The sequence below is a fragment of the Pygocentrus nattereri genome, chromosome 16 (assembly GCF_015220715.1).
Source record: "Pygocentrus nattereri isolate fPygNat1 chromosome 16, fPygNat1.pri, whole genome shotgun sequence".
In the NCBI taxonomy this organism is placed as follows: domain Eukaryota; kingdom Metazoa; phylum Chordata; class Actinopteri; order Characiformes; family Serrasalmidae; genus Pygocentrus; species Pygocentrus nattereri.
The window spans coordinates 5,974,702-5,994,388 of record NC_051226.1 but is presented as its reverse complement, the minus strand read 5'-3'; the positions used below and the strand labels follow the sequence as shown (position 1 = coordinate 5,994,388).

Genomic DNA, 19,687 nt, shown 5'->3' with positions numbered 1-19,687 from the left:
CAACTAAAACCGGGACACCCTACCCCTAATTGTGAATGTGAAAAACAGAGGGTTAAGGAATAAGCAGTGGGGCGAGGGGTGAAATGTGACTGGGTCCTCAAGGGCTTTGTTATCAGAGATGTGGTCAGGTATAGCAGCTATTTTCTATTTTAGAAACAAACAGACAAACAAACAGACAGACACACAACGGAAGGAGAAAGAAAAAAAATATATAAACAATAATAATAATCATGGAGACACTTTATGAAACAAACACTCAGCAGACTCTCAGTAACGTCAGAAAAATGAGGATTACATTCCAGGATGAGTTTAAGGTTAGGGTTAGGATTAGGGCCAGGGTGAGGTTTAGGATTAGGTTTTGAATTTAGGTTAAGGTCAGGGTTAGGATTAGGGCCAGGGTGAGGGTTAGGTTTTGGGTTGGGGTTAAGGTCAGGGTTAGGATTAGGGCCAGGGTGAGTGTTAGGTGTTGAGTTGAGGTTAAGGTTGGGGTTAGGATTAGGGCCAGGGTGAGGGTTAGGTTTTGGGTTGGGGTTAAGGTCAGGGTTAGGATTAGGGCCAGGGTGAGGGTTAGGTGTTGGGTTGAGGTTAAGGTCAGGGTTAGGATTAGGGCCAGGGTGAGGTGTTGGGTTGAGGTTAAGGTCAGGGTTAGGATTAGGGCCAGGGTGAGGGTTAGGTGTTGGGTTGAGGTTAAGGACGGGGTTAGGATTAGGGCCAGGGTGAGGGTTAGGTGTTGGGTTGAGGTTAAGGTCAGGGTTAGGATTAGGGCCAGGGTGAGGGTTAGGTGTTGGGTTGAGGTTAAGGTCAGGGTTAGGATTACGGCCAGGGTGAGGGTTAGGTGTTGGGTTGAGATTAAGGTCAGGGTTAGGATTACGGCCAGGGTGAGGGTTAGGTGTTGGGTTGAGGTTAAGGTCAGGGTTAGGATTAGGGCCAGGGTGAGGGTTAGGTGTTGGGTTGAGGTTAAGGTCAGGGTCAGGATTAGGGCCAGGGTGAGGGATAGGTGTTGGATTGAGATTAAGGTCAGGGTTAGGATTAGGGCCAGGGTGAGGGTTAGGTGTTGGGTACGGTTGGTAAGGTTAGGCTTTGTGTAATGGAAGTAACAGATTAACAGATTCACTTTGTTTGGAGCACTGAAGTGAACTAAACAGTGAGTTTGTTTTTGTTTCATTTTTTTGATGCTGCTCTTTTGCGGGAGTTTGATGTTGTCACTGTGGTCACTGCTGACAGGTGGGCCTGACCAACATCAGTCACATGTTGACGCCGAGAGGGCGCGTCTATGCTGAGGTCACCATTACCCAGCTTGCACCTGGAGAATTCATGCTCATCACTGGCTCAGGATCAGAGCTGCATGACCTCAGGTGAGTCCCTCACGCTGTGTGGCTGTGCTGCATGAGCGTTTGACGTTTGACATTAAAGCAGATGGGGGGGGAGTCCGGAAGTGCAGATTTAAACCTTTCTTATAGAATATAAATCAATTAGGAATGTAAATCATAATCTAACTATGTAACATACAAGGACAAAAAAAATCATGTATATCATGTAAAATAAATGCACATCAAAGCAATAATAGTAATTGTAGACCAGTAAGTGCCCCCCCCACCACTACACATACACACAGACACACAAACACACACACACACACACACACAGACACACACACACACACACACACACACACGGACACTTTCATAACAGATTTTGCCTACAAACCTTGGCTCCAAAGTAGTTGGGACAGTATATGAAACAGAAAGCAGTGATTAGTAAAGTCTTGGAATGTTTTGCAGCCATTATACAAAATCTTTAGCTGCACAGCTTTATGGAGCCTTTGCTGTTTGCACTTCATGAGGTGCTACTGGTTTTCAAAGGGAGAATGGTCTGGACTGCAGGCAGGTCAGTCTAGCTCCCTCACTCTCTTATTACGCAGCCATGCTGTTGTGACAAAAGCAGAATGTTCTGATGAAATAAACACGAACGTCCCTGGAAAAGATGCCGTCTAAAAGGCAGCATATGTGTGTGTTCTTAGTGTTAATGGTAATGGTTAATGGTTTTTTCTTCTGATTCTTATTAAATACTAATGATCTCTTCTATAACTATGTTTTATCACCCATCTGTAAAGCACTTTGAGCTAGCATGAAAATGCTATGTAAATACAATAATTATGAATGATTAATTTTTATTTTATTTTTTTATTAATTTTTACTTTCACAGATCTGCAAGTACCCAATAATAACCCCCCCATGCCAGAACATATCCCAACTTTTGAACTTTATGCTGGCAACAGTTTACCTGGTCCATTTCTGTTTTGGCCATGAGAACACGCCCAGCATTTCCATACTCAATCAGAAAGGCTTAAGGTGTTTGTGGCCGTTGTTATTTGCCTTCTGCTGTGCACTGTACAGTCTCAAGTTGCATTGTACTGTGGCTGAGAAGACCCAACAAACTGCAGATAAAAAAACGAGCTGCAAAACACAGAAATGATGACACAATTCATCAAAATGACGACACAGACGTGACATTTCATAAACCTGCTGCAAATGCAGAAACACATGCAACTTCAGAAACGTAAGCCTCTCAAAACACAACGGAGATGTTTCTGGAGGCCACTCAGAGAAAACGCAGCCATTTGGACTTTAAATTCTGAGCAGCACAAAACATTCACCGGTAAAAGTTGAGTTGTATTTGAGTGATATCACTGCATCGATTTGGGAATTAGCTGTAGAGTGTAAGTGTAAATATTTAACTAGTAACACCAGATTAACTACCACAGCACAGCTGCGACACGTCAGAGAGCGAACCAGCCAGCCTGGTCTACCATGAACTCGGGATGTGAGTGTCCGCGGCCTGATCTACTTCTGTCAGTGACTTTCCATCATAGATATTCCATCCCCTTTGAGTCCTCCAGAAACGTTTCTACTTGTTGTGTTGTGGCTCACTTCCTGTTGTGACTGGTGTTGCAGCATTTCTGAAGCTTATGTGTTTCTGTATTTGCAGTGCGTTTATGAAGAGTCGTGTTGGTTACGTCATTTTGATGAAAGTGCTTTCTGAGTTTGCAGAGTGTCTAAACGAATTTGCAGCTCGTTTTTATTCGCAGTTTGTTGGATCTTCTCGGCCACCGTACATTTGTGGATGCAGTAACACGTTTCCTATAGACTGCGGATTATTTGAACTGCATTAAATACAGTAATCTGTGTTTTTTGACAATGGTTTAGCCATTAGAGGCTGTTGAGGAATCGATGGTCACAGACATTCAGTTATCTTTTCTCTACATTTCTCTAGATAGGCTGAAGTCCTTCTAATTGCTTATGGAGGAATTTTGTTGGAATTTTGCTGATGGATTATATTTACATTTACATTTCCAGCATTTAGCAGACGCTCTTATCCAGAGCGACTTACAAGAAGCGCTTCATCTGTCTAGAGAAAGTATCTTAGCTAGTTACCAGTAGGTTAGAGAGAAAGACGGTCCTGAGCTCAGATACTGCTAGAAACAAAGTCTCTGTAGATGCAGAGAGAAAAAGGAGCAGCACTGAACACAGAACTCTGTACAATACATTACAATACAATACACTACACTACACTACAATACAATACATTACAATACAATACACTACACTACAATACACTACACTACACTACAATACAATACAATACACTACACTACACTACAATACAATACACTACAATACACTACACTAAAATACACTACACTACAATACACTACACTACAATACAACACACTACACTACAATACAGTACAACACACTACACTACAATACAATACAATACACTACACTACAATACAATACACTACAATACACTACACTAAAATACACTACACTACAATACACTACACTACAATACAACACACTACACTACAATACAGTACAACACACTACACTACAATACAGTACAATACACTACACTACAATACAATACAATACACTACAATAAAATACAATACAATTCAAAACAACATACTACAATACAATACACTACAATACAAGACACTACAATATACTACATTACAATACAATATAAAACATTAGTGCAGTACAGCTCATTACAATCAATACTTAATTCAGTGCTGATTTAAGTGCTGTATAAAGAGACATGACTACAGTCTGGTTTAAAGACAGCAAGAGACTCTGCTGTTCGGACAACCAGTGGGAGTTCGTTCCGCCACCTGGGTGCCAGTACAGAGAACATCCTCGACGCTTGTGTTGAAGGATGGCGGGTCAAACTGAGCTGCACTCGAAGCTCGAAGGGCTCGTGGTACAGTTTGAGATTTCACCACTGCCATCAAGCAGGCAGGGGATGGTCCATTTTTGGCTTTGTAGGCCAGCATTAGGGTTTTAAATCTGATGCGTGCAGCTACAGGAAGCCAGTGAAGAGAGCGCAGCAGTGGGGTGACGTGGCTGAACTCGGGGAACCCGCGCTGCATTACTCTGCAAAGTGGCGAGCCTAGACCCATCCTCACTCTTAAAGCACTAGGCCTTGCCTGAATGCTCCTTTCAAAGCCAAACACAATTGCATCACCTGCTTAAGACGCTTTTTGAAGAATTCACAATGTTTCTAGTCCTACGCTCTTAAAGATGGTTCTTCAAGGGTTCTTTAGTGAAGGAAATGGAGCTATGTAGAACCACAACCATGCAAAGAACCCGTTGCATGATTAAAGGGTTCTTTGCGTCATGAAAGGGATCTTCAGACTGATGGAGAATGTGCTGTAGGTGGTTCTATATAGGACCTTTTTAAAAAAAGTGATTCTATATGGCACCCAAAAGGGTTCTTCTATTGTTATTGTTATTGTCCTGTTGTCAAGCTTGTAAGAAAGAAGAACACTTTTTGGTGCTACATTGAACCCTTTTCAAAAAGGCTCTATATAGAACCCATAACTTAACCATTCAAAGAGTTCTTGGAGTTCACGTTTGTATATAGAACCATTTCCTCTACTACAGAACCCTTGAAGCACCATCTTTTTTAAGAGTGTAGTCTCGCCTCAGTCCCGGCTTTTTTGGAACATGTTTCAGGCATCAATGTCAGAGCGAGTGTATATGTACAAACACAATCAAGTTGATAAAATAAAACATATATTTTGTCTTTACTGTGTTTGATTAAATGCTGGTCAGAGTGGATTGACAAATCACTCAATACTTGGTTTTTATTTGCATTTTATATACTGTACCAACTTTATCCGAATTGAGGTTTGTACACAGAGCATGTAAATGAACATGTATGCTTTATTATTGATTAATTATTGAATAATTGATTTAAAACGCTAGACACTCATTTTGCCCTCAAGATACTTAAGATCTTTAGCAGTGTCCTGGCCAGAAGTTGTGAACGGAGACTATAAATGTAGTTAGTCGCAGTGAAGGATACTGGACGAAAAATGTACTTTGGTCTTTATATATCATTATTATTTTTCCTCAATTTAAACTTTTTACTCATTGTGAACCATTTTTAAGTGACCCTTATTAGTCCCACCTCCGCATTTAACCAATCCGTCCAGTGAAACACCACATACACACTAGTGAACACACACACACTAGGGGGCAGTGAGCACACTTGCCCTGAGCGGTGGGCAGCCCTATCCACAGTGCCCAGGGAGCAGTTGGGGGTTAGGTGTCTTGCTCAAGGGCACTTCAGTCATGTACTGTAGGCTCTGGGGATCGAACCGGCGACCTTCCGGTCACAGCCTACAGCCCTACGACTACTCACGATTATTATACTGAAACCCTGTCTTACTTACTTTATAATAAATAAGAAAAAAGTAGTTCCGGTAGTAAAATCTGATTGGCTGAGCCCCGTTGGAAGCCGGTTTATGATCTCTACAAGTTCTCTGGGTATACCTACACGGCTTTGGATATACCATCAGTGAATGGTGGTAAATGGCTCAACGGCTAAAAATGAAAAGTTACAATAGTTTCTAATCACTTAAACAGAACCTTTCTTTCATTTTAGAAAGTAAAAGAATGTATTACACAAAAAAACAAAGACATCGTTTCCTTTTTACTACAGCAAACGGGCTTTGGGCAGCAGGAGGCCAGAGCGTGATGATTGATTGGCGAGAGGAGCAGCTCATTGGCTGTTTGTGCTCACTGACGTCATGAACATACACAAAGTGCTGTTTTAAACTCCTATAACTCGAATTTAAAAGCTCTTAAAATGCCTCAAATGTCCAGTGTTTCAGTCAGAAGTAGCGTCAAATCCAGGTCCCAAACGGATCCATACTCCTTAGCTAAATAGTGCGCTATTAGTGCGCTAAATGTCGATTATGTTTAATAATAACTTAATTAATTGTTTAAAACACTGTGTATTTTAATATATTGTATGTTGGCTGTTGTTTTATAGAAGCAATAAGCCACTCGAGGCAGTGAGTTACTGTGATTTTATCACAGGGAAGGGAGCTTTTAAGAGCCCCACTGTGATAAACTCTCAGTAACCCATGCCCTCTTGTGGCGTATTGCAGTAGTGACCATGCTCAGTGCCTGTGTGTGTGTGTGTGTGTGTGTGTGTGTGTGCACTATTTTAGATCTTGGAAGTGTAAAGCTGTAATTTTCTGCTTGCATGGCTGCTCTCCGCCCTGCTCCAACCAGAAAACAGCACACTGCTCACCACTCTGCTCAGGTTTAGCTCCATAGATGTGCTTACAGTGCCCCCTAGGGGACAGATCTAAACACATCTGATGTGCCTAGTGGGGTTCAGTTGAAGGGAAGGGGTAGGCAGGGTTGCCAATGGTAGGCTAAACTGAAGTTTATATACACTCTTAAAAAGATGGTTCTTCAAGAGTTCTTTAGTGAAGGTAATGGCTCTGTGTGCTTTGCATGATGAAAGGGTTGTTCAGATTGATGGCGAATGTGTTGTATATGGTTCTATGTGGTAACTTTGAAAATGGTTCTGTATAGCACCCGAAAGGGTTCTTCTACCATTACAAGCATCAGAAGGAGCTTTTTGGTGGAAGAGCTGTCAACAGAACTGTAGTGTCTAAAATGACTGCGGTAACCGAGTGACATCCAGAAGGCCTTTCGTTTGAAAAGGGAAGATCAAGTCTTGACCGCATTTCGCACATTATAATGCATCGTTTCTGAGTTTAACATATTGAGAATACATCAGTTTAACCAAATGAACAATAACTGTTGATCAGAATGTGCAGAAATGTGTTCTCAGTAAAGGATGCGTTCACTTTCTTTCACTTAACACTTAATCGACATCGTTGGCCAGGGGCGCCCAGACTTTAGCACGTGACTGTATCATGTAATAAGTTCTCTGTGTTCCCAGAAAACCTGACATGTTAACTTATAGCATCTCGATCCACAGTGCAGGAGTTACAGCTGAATTAAACAACAGCAGTTAATGGAATGACTGCTGGTCTGCGGCACTCTTGAATGGTAGTGCATAGAAACAGAAACGCAGAGAGATAAAGAAGTGAAATTTAAGAAACAAATGATTGAAGAAAACACTTTCTTCTCTCTCTATCTCTCTGTCTCACTCTCTCTATATCACTCTCACTCTCTCTATATCACTCTCTCTCTCTATATCTCCCTCTCTCTCCCTCTCTCCTCTCTCTCTGTCTGACTCCTATCTCTCTCTCTCTATCTCTCTGTCTCACTCTCTCTCTATCACTCTCTCTCTCTATATCTCCCTCTCTCTCCCTCTCTCCTCTCTGTCTCTCTCTCTCTCTCTCTCTCTCTCTCTCTCTCTCTCTCTCTCTCTCTCTCTCTCTCTCTCTCTCTATCTCCCTATCTCTCTCTCTCTCCCTCTCTCCATCTCTCTCTCTCTCTCTATCTCTCTCTCTCTCTTTATCTCTCCCTCTCTCTCTCCCTCTGTCTCTCCCTCTGTCTCTCTCTCTGTCTCTCTCTCTGTCTCTCTCTCTCTGTCTCTCTCTCTCTGTCTCTCTCTCTCTCTCTCTCTTTCTCTCTATCTCTCTCTCTCCCTCTGTCTCTCTCTCTGTCTCTCTCTCTCTCTCTCTCTCTCTCTCTCTCTCTCTCTCTCTCTCTCTCTCTCTCTCTCTCTCTCTCTCTCTGCCTCTCAGATGGATAGAGAGGGAGGCAGCAGATGGCAGCTATGAGGTGGACATCACTAACATAACTGACAGTATTGGAGTGTTGGGGGTGGCCGGGCCGAACTCTCGTAAAGTCCTGCAAAAGCTGACCAGCGAGGACCTGAGTGACGCCGCATTTAAGTTCCTTCACTGTAAATCCATTCAGCTGGCCGGCGTCCACCTGCGGGCCATACGCATATCCTACACAGGTAAGTACACGGGAAATCTTCACTCTCAAAGCATCAAATAAATTACATTTAGAAATGTTTTCATTTGTTTTTCAAGCAAGTGCAGTAAAAACATTTTCCGACCTCTCTTTATCCCTTAGAAATAAACAGGCTTTCTATGTTACTGTACCTTTAAGACTGATGTATGTAAATTACCTCCATTCTGATTGGCTGTCCTTTGTTGTTCCTCATTAAAAAAGCTGTTCAGCCAGAAAAACTCCTCATAACTTTAGTGTGAGTGGACGGAGCCAACACACACACACACACACACACACACACACACACACACACACACACACACACACACACACACACACACACACACACCTTCTAAGCCGCTTCTTCTGGGTTGCGGGGAACACAATAACAATAAATTCAAAGACAGGTGCATTTTTAAGCTTAGTTTCCATAAATGGGCTGTAAGAACTGGGGAGTGAGCATCATGTTCAGAGGTTTAGGTGCGACAGGAATGTCCTTCAGTTCTGTAATGTCGTGATATTCAAATAAGCTTGTAAAGTAATGTTCATACATCCCGGGCCTATTCCTGTGTGACTATATGGCCCAGTCCCATTCCTACATTTTACACCTGTCCCTTGTTTTTGAGAGTTAGTGGTTGAGATCTTCTCCTCTGAAATGGGACCCTTAAATAAACAGAGCATCACTTCATTAACAGCTACTAGTGCCGCTCTGTAGGCGACCCTGCCCGTCTGCAGGGACAGCAGAGGAGGGGAAAGTTCAGCTCCTCACTGCTGGGCTTTAGTTACATTTAGGGCATCTTACGTCTTCAAAGAGGGGGGCAGTTATTTATCATCACCCACCCCTAATTCTTCAGTGATACGAAGCTGAAGACATTTTTTTTCACCAGCTCCTCGTTTGAATTTTCCTGTTCCACCTTAAAAGTCAAGTCAAAGTTTATTTATATAGCGCTTTTTACAACAGGTGTCGTCACAAAGCAGCGTTACAGAAAAAGCCGGGTTCGAGCTCCAAATGGACCCAGACCCGGGCAGCAGTTACATTTGTGGTGCTTCAGGTGTCAGAACTGCTGGACTATTTAAGGTGGAATGGGAAATTTAGCCAGCCAGCTACTGAGACATAAGCATGCTATTAGTGATTTATTATGCTGATTATGAAGAAAATAACCAAAATACATTGAAAGAACATTAAACTTTAAACAAAACTATTATTAACAGATACAAATACAGTTATTGTCGTAATTTTATAACGGAGAAAATTCTCACATTTGTGGGTTTCTTTGGTCTCGTGTTCAGCCGTCTTGCCGGTTTTTCTGTTTTTCTCTCATATCTCTCCGTTTGGAGTCTCTGAAAAACCTCTGTTTGGTGGGCCATGTATCCCCAACACTTCACCCCACCCCTCTCTCTCCACAAGAATCGGGACAACCTACCCCTAGACTCGCAAAACAGAGGGGCAAGGGCTGAGTGGTGAAATAGGATTGGGCCTAAGTATGTGTGTATGCATGAGAAAGAAGCATCTCTGTATGTGTTCTAAGGGGAGCTGGGCTGGGAGCTGTACGTGGACATGCCGAAGATGGCTGAAGTTTACCAGGCCATAATGGAGGCCGGTCAGGAAGAGGGCATCGATAACTTCGGCACTTACGCCATGGCTTCGCTCAGGCTGGAGAAAGGCTTCCGAGGCTGGGGGGCCGAGGTCAGACATACAAACGCACAGTCCATGTAGAAGACGAGAACCAAGAACTCAAAAACACTTAAACACGTTGTCCTTCAAAAGCTTGGAAATCACATATCATAGTAAACACTTTGTTAAAGGGGCCTTTTACTGACTTCCACATTATTCACGGGTTCACTGAGATGCAGTCAAAGTCATTCAGGGTGGTTTGATGTGAAATATGGGGGGTCTCAGTGTAACGTTGGGGAGCGATGATGAGGCGGACACATATGCAGAGATAAGCGAGATTTATTAAGGGCAAATCCAGAATCAGGGTCAAAACAGTCCAGGGTCACAGAGCCAACACGGATTGAACGGGGAACAGACATGACAAAAGTAACACAGGATAAACAAACAACGGAGGCCGGAATAAACAAATAACGAACACAGACCAAACAGCATGAGAATACAATACAAAGACCAGCAACAAACCAGGACAAACACGGGGCTTAAATACAACAGGGATAACGAGGGATAGCAGAACACAGGTGGAAAACACAGGTGGTTACGATCAGGGGCAGGGTCTGAAAACAAGGGGGCTGGACTGGGAAGAAACAAAACAAAAGCACATGGACAGGACTAAAACCAAAATAAAAGCACACGGATGACTGGGAGGGGCCAGTCGTGACACTCTGGGGTCTCAATGTCTACGACTTAGATTTAGGCTTTGTGTTTACAGTCCAAAACCACTAGTGAACCTACACGTGTCCCATAGTTTCTCTATGTGATGTTGTCGATGATAAAACAGTAGAAAAATTAAGAATGTACCTCTCTGCTGATAATGGATTTTAAAATACATTGCAACCCAAAACCTTCTCAAAACTATCATAAAACAACGTCTCAGACGCCAAACATGTCCTGTCCCTTCATGTAATAAGATAAGAAAAACTTTATTGTCGATTAAATTAGCATGAAATGGAAATTTGTCTTTGGCATTCTGGCACATAAATATATGGACACACAAAACACTTAAAAACACTTATAGCGACCATGCACATGAACCATGTAGGGAGTTATTTCTTATGTCCTTATTCAGAAAGCTCACACCGGTGGGCAAAAATGAATTTTGTACCCATTCTTCCTAGATAGTGGGACCTTAAGTCTCCTGCTCGATGGCAGCGACTGGAATGATGAATGATGAATGAAGGGGTGGGTAGGGTCCTAATAACTTTCTGTGAGGGAGCTTTTGGAGGCATTAAGTTCTTTAGACGTCTGGTTCCTCTCACCACCACTGTAAACAATTCTGACACAGCCAGTTTCTCTAGAGTGAAGCATTTCACACCAAAGTGTTCTAAACGACTTTGTTTACATCTTTTGTTGCACAGTAATTTACAAAAAGTATATTTTCTATACAATAATAAGTTATGCAATGTTGCTTTACATATTATATCAAAAGGTATTTTCAGAAGTTCCATCAAGAATTTTGGGATCAATAAGACATCATGTACTGTAAACCTGCTTACTGATGCATATACAGTTTACAGATTGTCAGGTCTTCTGACTCCAGATTTGGTCTTGTATATCAATAGATATTACTTTTGTCATAACTTCATTTTATTATTATACTGCTTTCTCTGTCAGAATCACCGACCGCTCTGTTCATCATCCAGGACAGATCATAAAACATCGCAGTTTCTTTTTACAGCTTTGTAGCTTCTTACTATCCATCCATCCATCCATCCATCCATCATCTTCCGCTTCTCCGGGGTTCGGGTCGCGGGGGCAGCATCCTGAGCAATGAAGCCCAGACCTCCCTTTCCCCAGCCACTTCCACTAGCTCCCTGGGAGGGATTCCGAGGCGCTCCCAGGCCAGCTGGGCGATATAGTCACGCCAGCGTGTCCTGGGTCTTCCCCGGGGTCTCCTCCCCGGTGGACTTGCCTGTGACACCTCCCAAGGGAGGCGTCCAGGAGGCATCCTAACAAGATGCCCGAACCACCTCAACTGGCTCCTCTCGACGTGAGGAAGCAGCGGCTCTACTCCGAGTCCCTCTCGGATGACCGAATTTCTCACCCTATCTCTAAGGGAGAGTCCAGCCACCCTGCGGAGGAAACTCATTTCAGCCGCTTGTATTCGCGATCTCGTTCTTTCGGTCATTACCCAAAGCTCATGACCATAGGTGAGGGTGGGAACATAGATCGACCAGTAAATCGAGAGCCTTGCCTTATGGCTCAGCTCTTTCTTTACCACAACAGACCGGTAAAGAGCCCGCATCACTGCTGACCCAGCACCAATCTGCCTGTCAATCTCCCGCTCCCTTGTACCATCACTCGTGAACAAGACCCCGAGATACTTAAACTCCTCCACTTGAGGCAAGAGCTCATCCCCGACCCAGAGAGGGCTCTCCACCCTTTCCCGCGTGAGAACCATGGCCTCGGATTTGGAGGTACTGATCCTCATCCCGGCCGCTTCACACTCGGCTGCAAACCGATCCAGTGAAAGCTGAAGTTCACGGCCTGATGTCCCCAATAGGACCACATCATCTGCGAACAGCAGCGATGTGACCCTGAGGTCACCAAACCGGACACCCTCCATCCCCTGACTGCGCCTAGAAATTCTATCCATAAAAATTATGAATAGAATCGGTGACAAAGGGCAGCCCTGACGGAGTCCAACTCTCACTGGGAAAAAGTCTGACTTACTGCCGGTCATGCGAACCAAGCTCCTGCTTTGTTTGTACAGGGCCTGAATGGCTCGTAGCAAAGAGCCATGTACCCCGTACTCCCGAAGCACCTCCCACAGAATACCCCGGGGAACACAGTCGAATGCCTTCTCCAAATCCACAAAGCACATGTGGACTGGTTGGGCAAACTCCCATGAACCCTCGAGAATCCTGGAGAGGGTAAAGAGTTGGTCCAGTGTTCCACGACCAGGGCGGAACCCGCACTGCTCCTCCTGGATCCGAGGTTCGACTATAAGCCGGACTCTCTTCTCCAGTACCCTTGCATAGACCTTACCAGGGAGGCTGAGGAGTGTGATTCCCCTGTAGTTGGAACACACCCTCCGGTCCCCCTTTTTAAAAAGAGGCACCACCACCCCAGTCTGCCAATCAAGTGGCACCACCCCCGATGTCCACGCAATGTTGAAAAGGCGTGTCAGCCAAGACAGCCCCACAACATCCAGAGCCTTGAGGAACTCGGGACGGATCTCATCCACCCCTGCAGCCCTGCCGCCAAGGAGCTTTTTAACTACCTTAGCGACTTCGGCCTCAGTAATGGACAAGCCTATTCCCGTGTCCCCAGACTCTGCCTCCTCACTGGAGAACGTGTCGGTGGGATTGAGAAGGTCCTCAAAGTATTCCTTCCACCGCCCAATGACGTCTTCAGTCGAAGTCAGCAGCACACCATCTCCACTATATACAGTGCTAGTGGCACACTGCTTTCCCCTTCTGAGTCGCCTGACGGTTTGCCAGAATCTTTTCGGAGCCGACTTAAAGTCACTTTCCAAGGCCTCACCAAACTCTTCCCACACCCGGGTTTTTGCCTTGGCAACGACTGAAGCCGCAGATCGCTTGGCCTGTCGATACCTGCCAGCTGCCTCTGGTGTCCTACAGGCCAACCATGTCCGGTAGGACTCCTTCTTCAGCTTGACGGCATCTCTCACCTGGGGTGTCCACCACCGGGTTCGAGGATTACCGCCCCGACAGGCACCAACTACCTTGCGACCACAGCTACAGTCAGCCGCTTCAACAATGGAGGAGCGGAACATGGCCCATTCTGAGTCAATGTCCCCCACCTCCCCCGATATCTGGTCAAAGTTCTGACGGAGGTGTGAGTTGAAGATCAATCTGACAGGTTCTTCTGCCAGGCGTTCCCAGCAAACCCTCACTATACGTTTGGGTTTGCCTGGTCTGACTGGCATCTTCCCCCACCACCTGATCCAACTCACCACCAGGTGGTGATCAGTTGACAGCTCAGCTCCTCTCTTTACCCGAGTGTCCAGTACACATGGCCGCAAGTCCGCTGACACGACTACAAAGTCAATCATTGAACTGCGGCCTAGGGTGTCCTGGTGCCATGTGCACTTATGGACATCCTTGTGTTCAAACATGGTGTTCGTGATGGACAAACTGTGGTTTGCACAGAAGTCCAAAAACTGAACACCACTCGGGTTCAGATCAGAGAGGCCATTCCTCCCAATCACACCCCTCCAGGTCTTACTGTCATTGCCCACGTGAGCGTTGAAGTCCCCCAGTAGGACAATCGAGTCTCCAGGAGGAGCACTTTCAAGCACCCCTTCCAAGGACTCTATGAAGGCTGGGTATTCTGAACTGCTGTTCGGTGCATAAGCACAGACAACAGTCAGGACCCGTTCCCCAACCCGAAGGCGTAGGGAAGCTACCCTCTCGTCCACCGGGGAAAACCCCAACATACAGGCGCCGAGTCGAGGGGCTATGAGAAAGCCCACACCTGCCCGCCGCCTCTCACCATAGGCAACTCCAGAAAAGAAAAAAGTCCAGCCCCTCTCAAGGAGATTGGACCCAGAGCCCAAGCTGTGTGTTGAGGTGAGCCCGACTATATCTAGCCGGTATCTCTCGACCTCGCGCACCAACTCAGGCTCCTTCCCCGCCAGTGAGGTAACGTTCCAAGTTCCAAAAGCCAGTTTCAGCAACCGAGGATCAGAACGCCAAGGCCCACGCCTTCGGACACTGCCCGATCCACAATGCACCGCACCCCTACTACTGCCCCTCCCATCGGTGGTGGGTCGATGGGAGGGGGGACTCATGTAGCTCCTTCGGGCTGGGCCCGGCCGGGCACCATGAGTGAATGCCCGGCCACCAGACGCTCGCTGGCGAGCCCCTCCCCCAGGCCTGGCTCCAGGGTGGGGCCCCGGTAACACTGATCCGGGCAGGGTACACGAGTCCTGCTTTGTTGTCCTCATAGGGGTGGTTATGGATCACACTTTGTCTGGCCTGTCACCTAGGACCAGTTTGCCATGGGAGACCCTACCAGGAGCTTTTGCTCCAGACAACATAGCTCCTAGGGTCCTTCAAGCACACAAACCTCTCCACCACGATAAGGTGGTGATCCATGGAGAGGCTTCTTACTAATTATGTGTAATTATGTTATGTACACAGGGCTTACATGTTAGACTCGTTTTATACGCTTTTCTGCAAATTTATTTTATTATATTAAAAAAAACATTGATTCCAGATTTTGAATCGTACTGTTGAGACCACTCACAATAGTATATATTAGCTAGGACCGAATGTTCGATCATAGAGTGACATTCAAAAATAGTTAGTAGTTGTCCCTGTGAAACTGAGCCTGCTTGTTGTTTGTCTGTGTCTAGATGAATTGTGATACAAATCCTCTGGAAGCTGGTCTGGATTACTTCATCAAACTCAACAAGGTAGTTGCCTCTCAAATTTCTGTTATTATTATTATTATTATTATTATTGTTATTATTATCCCCCAATTGGAAACTTTATTGAAAAAAAATCAGTTTTAAATCAAATGTGTGTTGATATAACAAGACATTTTGGACCATTTCTGCTGGTCTATTCCTCATTAAATGTTGTCTGAGTTTGAAAGGCAGTTGGAGTTACAGGCAGTTGGAGTTTTTCATGTGACAGCCATGATATAGTCAGTAAAACTGGGCTGGAAAAGGCCATTATTCCTCATATACACCCAAACAAACTGACTGTGGTGTGTCAGCCTGCAGATTTCATTGGGAAGAAGGCGCTACATGAGATCAAGGCCCAGGGACTAGTGAGGAAGCTGGCGTATCTCACCCTGGACACAGACAATATCGACCCTGAGGGCAATGAGACCATCTGGCATGAAGGAAAGGTAAATTCTAACACTTAATCAGAAGCACCTGAAACCTTTAGCTCAGAATAACTGTGAACAGCCCACTAAGAGGTGCAGTTTTGAGAGCTACGCTATTAATACTGATGCACTGAAGTGAGAATGGTTGAAGTTCAGGAAACACTCAGTGACAATAACTGACAATATGTGAAAAGTTTGCACGGAATAAACTTGAAATTAAATCTGTAAAAATATTAAGAGTATGTAGGCGACAGTATGTGAAACAAAACACAGCATCCTCGACAACAGAGCCTGATAGGGCGTCCCAGGCAAACGTATTGGAGTCATTACTCAAAAAAAGTAATCCATTACAAATTACCTTCAAATTAGGGAGTAGTTTACTCATTACTTTCTGGAATACTCATTACTTTTACATTACTCTACCAAACCCAAGCAAATCTGTGCCAACTGAAAAGTACAAAAGGTCTCTGTGAGGAAAGGCTTTAAGGTTTTGTCGCCCCCTCTGGCACAAATGGAAACTGTCTTAGATATACTGAAAATCCATCCATCCATCCATCCATTTTCCAAGCCTCTTCTCTGTCAGGGTCGCGGATATACTGAAAATGTAACTGGCAAATCTGTGTGGTTTTTGAAGGACGTAATTATAGATATTTATTGATAACTGTGTCCCAGAAATTATTTATCACCCTGGCCCTACATGTCATGCCCCACATGGCCTGGCAAATATCACTCATTCATTGCTTTCACCAAAAATGAGAATTAAGAACTGAGATTGCTAAAGCAGCAGTAGCAGCTGTCTTTTGTTCTGTGGGTCATACAGTGTCAGAAACCACATAATCACGTCAGTTAGAGATTATTGAACACCTCCACATGTTTTGAGGCAAGTGTGTGATGATTTAGACATGCACTTGGTATGCATCGCGCTAATTGGTGGGGTATAATCTTCCCTTAGTTCAGGGGTCGGCAACACAACTGTTAAGTAGAGCCATTTAGTCATTAAAACAAAAATCAAACCAGCTTGGGAGCCACAGCATTTTATGTAGACTTGCTTTGCTCTGGCTTAAGCTTTAGCTCAGCTATAGCTTTTCTCACATCTCCAGCAGGAAACTTTCCCACAGAAGTAGAATGGCTTCTTGTAAAACGTCTCTCGACGTTCGACTTTTTACGAGGCTGAAGTCGCTTCTCATTCGCCAGCTTCATGTTAGAATTTCCCATTCCACCTTAAATGGTGCCTTAGACGGCAGAAGGTAACTGGTGCACTATTTAAGGTGGAACGGGAAAATTCGATCAAGAAGCCGGTGAATGAGAACCGACTACATCTACGTGACTTTTTAGTGTTTGAAAGTTTCTCATTGCAGATTAAACGGTTCAGGAAACCAGCTTAGTGTCCACTAGTCCATTCGTTTCAAATGATCAACGTTTGTCTTAAATCTCTCTCTTTGATGTTTCGTTAGCTACTATGTAGGCGAGATTTTTGTCTGCATTGCTATGGTGACCAGCAGTGTGTGCGCCAACCTTCAGGGTTAATGGTCTGTTAATTTAGCAGATATAGACTACATTAACTCCAGTGTTTAAGACAATTTAGTGTTAAAGCTGTGTTAGAACGATCAGCAGAGCTTTATTCTACTGTAACGGAGGATTATTTTATTTTCACCTAAAAGCCTAATTCTGCTGTGGAGCCACAACAGGGCAGTAAAAGAGCCACTTGTTGCCCACCTGTGCCTTAGTTCTTAGCTGCATTAGCCTTGTAGCTCCAGTGTATAACTAAAGAAACCAATTTTAGACACCAAACATGCCTTGGCCAATTGGCCATATTCGGGTTAGGAGAGGAAAACTGTAAATTTGATTCTTTGGCTAGACCATCACTGTTTTTACCCGTGTGCTCTCTCCAGGTCGTCGGCAACACAACCTCTGGAGCGTACAGCTACTCGACTCAGCAGAGCCTGGCCTTCGGCTACTTGCCCATCCAGCTGGCCACCGTTGGTCAGAAGGTAGAGGTGGAGCTGCTGGGAAGAAAATATCCTGCCACAGTGGTCCAGGAGCCTTTGGTCCTCACTGAACCCACTAGGACCCGCCTGCAGAAGAAGGCCAAAAGCAGACCGTGAAACAGGAATGCTGATTTGGATGAACTGGATCTCATAGAAGTGGCTGGTCAGTTAAGAGGAGATGTTGTGTTTGAGAGAGCTTGTGTATGGCATTAATAGTGAATGACTATTTTGTATTAAAAAAAAAAAAACATATTTTCTTCAGCTGTAGTGTTCACCCTTAAAAACGTGCTTTCCTAAACTAACAATAATTCGAAGAAAATGCGTATTCTTGAAAACATTGTTCTTTAATGGCTCGTTAAAGCCTCACACTTGTCTTGAGCTGTAAGAGTTGACAGTATTTGATCTAAATCCGTTATAAAACACACACACTGCCTCTGCTCCTCTCGCTCGTCCTCATTTCTTGCTTTGATGCTTTTGTTTTTTTTTTTGGTTTTGCCGTCCTCTGAATGGATTAAACTGAACAACTGACATAACACACATCTTCTAAGCTGCTTCTCCTTCTGGGTTGCAGGGGTGCTGGAGCCTATCAGAGCTGTCATAGGGCAATAGGCAGGATACACCCTGGACAGGACGCCAGTCCATCGCAGGGCAGAAAGACAGACAGATACATTTACACACACTCACACCTAGGGGCAATTTAGCATGTCCAATTGGCCTGACTGCAGGTCTTTGAACCGTGGGAGGAAACCCGGAGAACCCAGAGGAAACCCACACAGACACCATGCAAACTCCACACAGAGAAGACCCTGGTCGCCCGGCCGGGGACTCGAACCCAGACCCTCTTTGCTGTGAGGCGACAGTGCTACCCACCACATATTCAGAATGTATCTGGCATCATTTACAGACCAGGATAAAATGCAACATAGCCTACATAAGAAAACAATGAAGATAGGAAACAGTAGGGAAACAATGACGATTTTCTTCAGAGAGTATTTTTTCTAAACTTCTTAAGCTTTTTTTTTTTTGTGAATTGCATTTAAGAGGGTTTTTATGAACCTTCCTAAGTGTTTTCTTAACGTTTTCGTGAATCCGGGCCCAGGACTATGTACTGTGAAAACTAGGAGGTGAGTGAGTGGAGCTTCTGTCTATTCCAGCACCCAGACGTCTTACCTGTTACTTGTTTTTTGTGAAGGACTTCAGGATCCCTCCTCTTCCACTGTGCGTTGGAGGAGTGAAGGAACATTTCTGCCTTTTGAATTCATGTTTTTGCGATGTTAAAAGATTGCTGACTGATGATTGTTGATTGAGAATTGATGATTGATGATTGTTGCATGGTGGGACTGTTGAAACAGCTTGAGATGCTTTTTGATATCGAATGACTTGGAAGACTAAATTCATAAACACTAAAATTGACCTAAATACGGCACCGTTCACGAGTTTGGAGTCACATCATATTAATAAAGTGGTCACTTTATACTCAGTAATAACTTACTGTGTAATGCAGATTTCAATCCACCATCAAATGGGGTTTTTCGGTTTTTGCAAGGGCGAGCCACTGGTCACATGACGGTTTATTGTCTTTCTAAGTGTAAATATGTGAACACACCCTCTGCAGAGACACACGTCTGCACGTTATAATACACAGTGCTGGAAAAATAAAACATAAAATGTGGTCTGTGCAAAAGTTATGGCACATTTTAGATTTTGTGTTTCATTTTTTTCCAGCATGTTAATCTCAGCAAATAAATGAACGTTTTGATAAAAATCACATATTTACTCGTGTTCTCTGTAGAGGATGTGTTAAAGGGGGACTCCATTTAACTTGATTCAGCAAATTGACTTAATCAATTAATGGTTTAGATTGGTTTGGTGTGAAATGCTCCTTTCTGAAGAACTTTAGAGTCTAAAATATTCACCATTATAGTGATAGGAACCAGACGTCTGTATGTCTACACCACACATATCACCATTTTATCTGCTATGGA

At 44.3% G+C, this 19,687-nt stretch overlaps 1 protein-coding gene across 2 annotated transcripts in view; it reads left to right on the top strand.

Moving 5' to 3' along the window:
• dmgdh (dimethylglycine dehydrogenase) overlaps nucleotides 1-18,315 on the top strand; it is a 67,943-nt gene extending 49,628 nt beyond the window's left edge. Inside the window, exons 11-17 of one of the 2 annotated variants that reach the window (XM_017686968.2) lie at nucleotides 1,225-1,355; nucleotides 8,027-8,244; nucleotides 9,770-9,927; nucleotides 15,236-15,295; nucleotides 15,601-15,735; nucleotides 17,607-17,865; nucleotides 18,274-18,315. In XM_017686968.2, coding sequence (XP_017542457.1) covers nucleotides 1,225-1,355; nucleotides 8,027-8,244; nucleotides 9,770-9,927; nucleotides 15,236-15,295; nucleotides 15,601-15,735; nucleotides 17,607-17,819 — 915 coding nt within the window. In that variant the 3' untranslated portion in view covers nucleotides 17,820-17,865; nucleotides 18,274-18,315. Of the gene's footprint in view, nucleotides 1-1,224; nucleotides 1,356-8,026; nucleotides 8,245-9,769; nucleotides 9,928-15,235; nucleotides 15,296-15,600; nucleotides 15,736-17,606; nucleotides 18,138-18,273 lie in introns of those variants that run through there. The other variant, XM_017686967.2, reaches the window with a different exon arrangement.
• The last annotated feature ends 1,372 nt before the right edge of the window (nucleotides 18,316-19,687 follow it).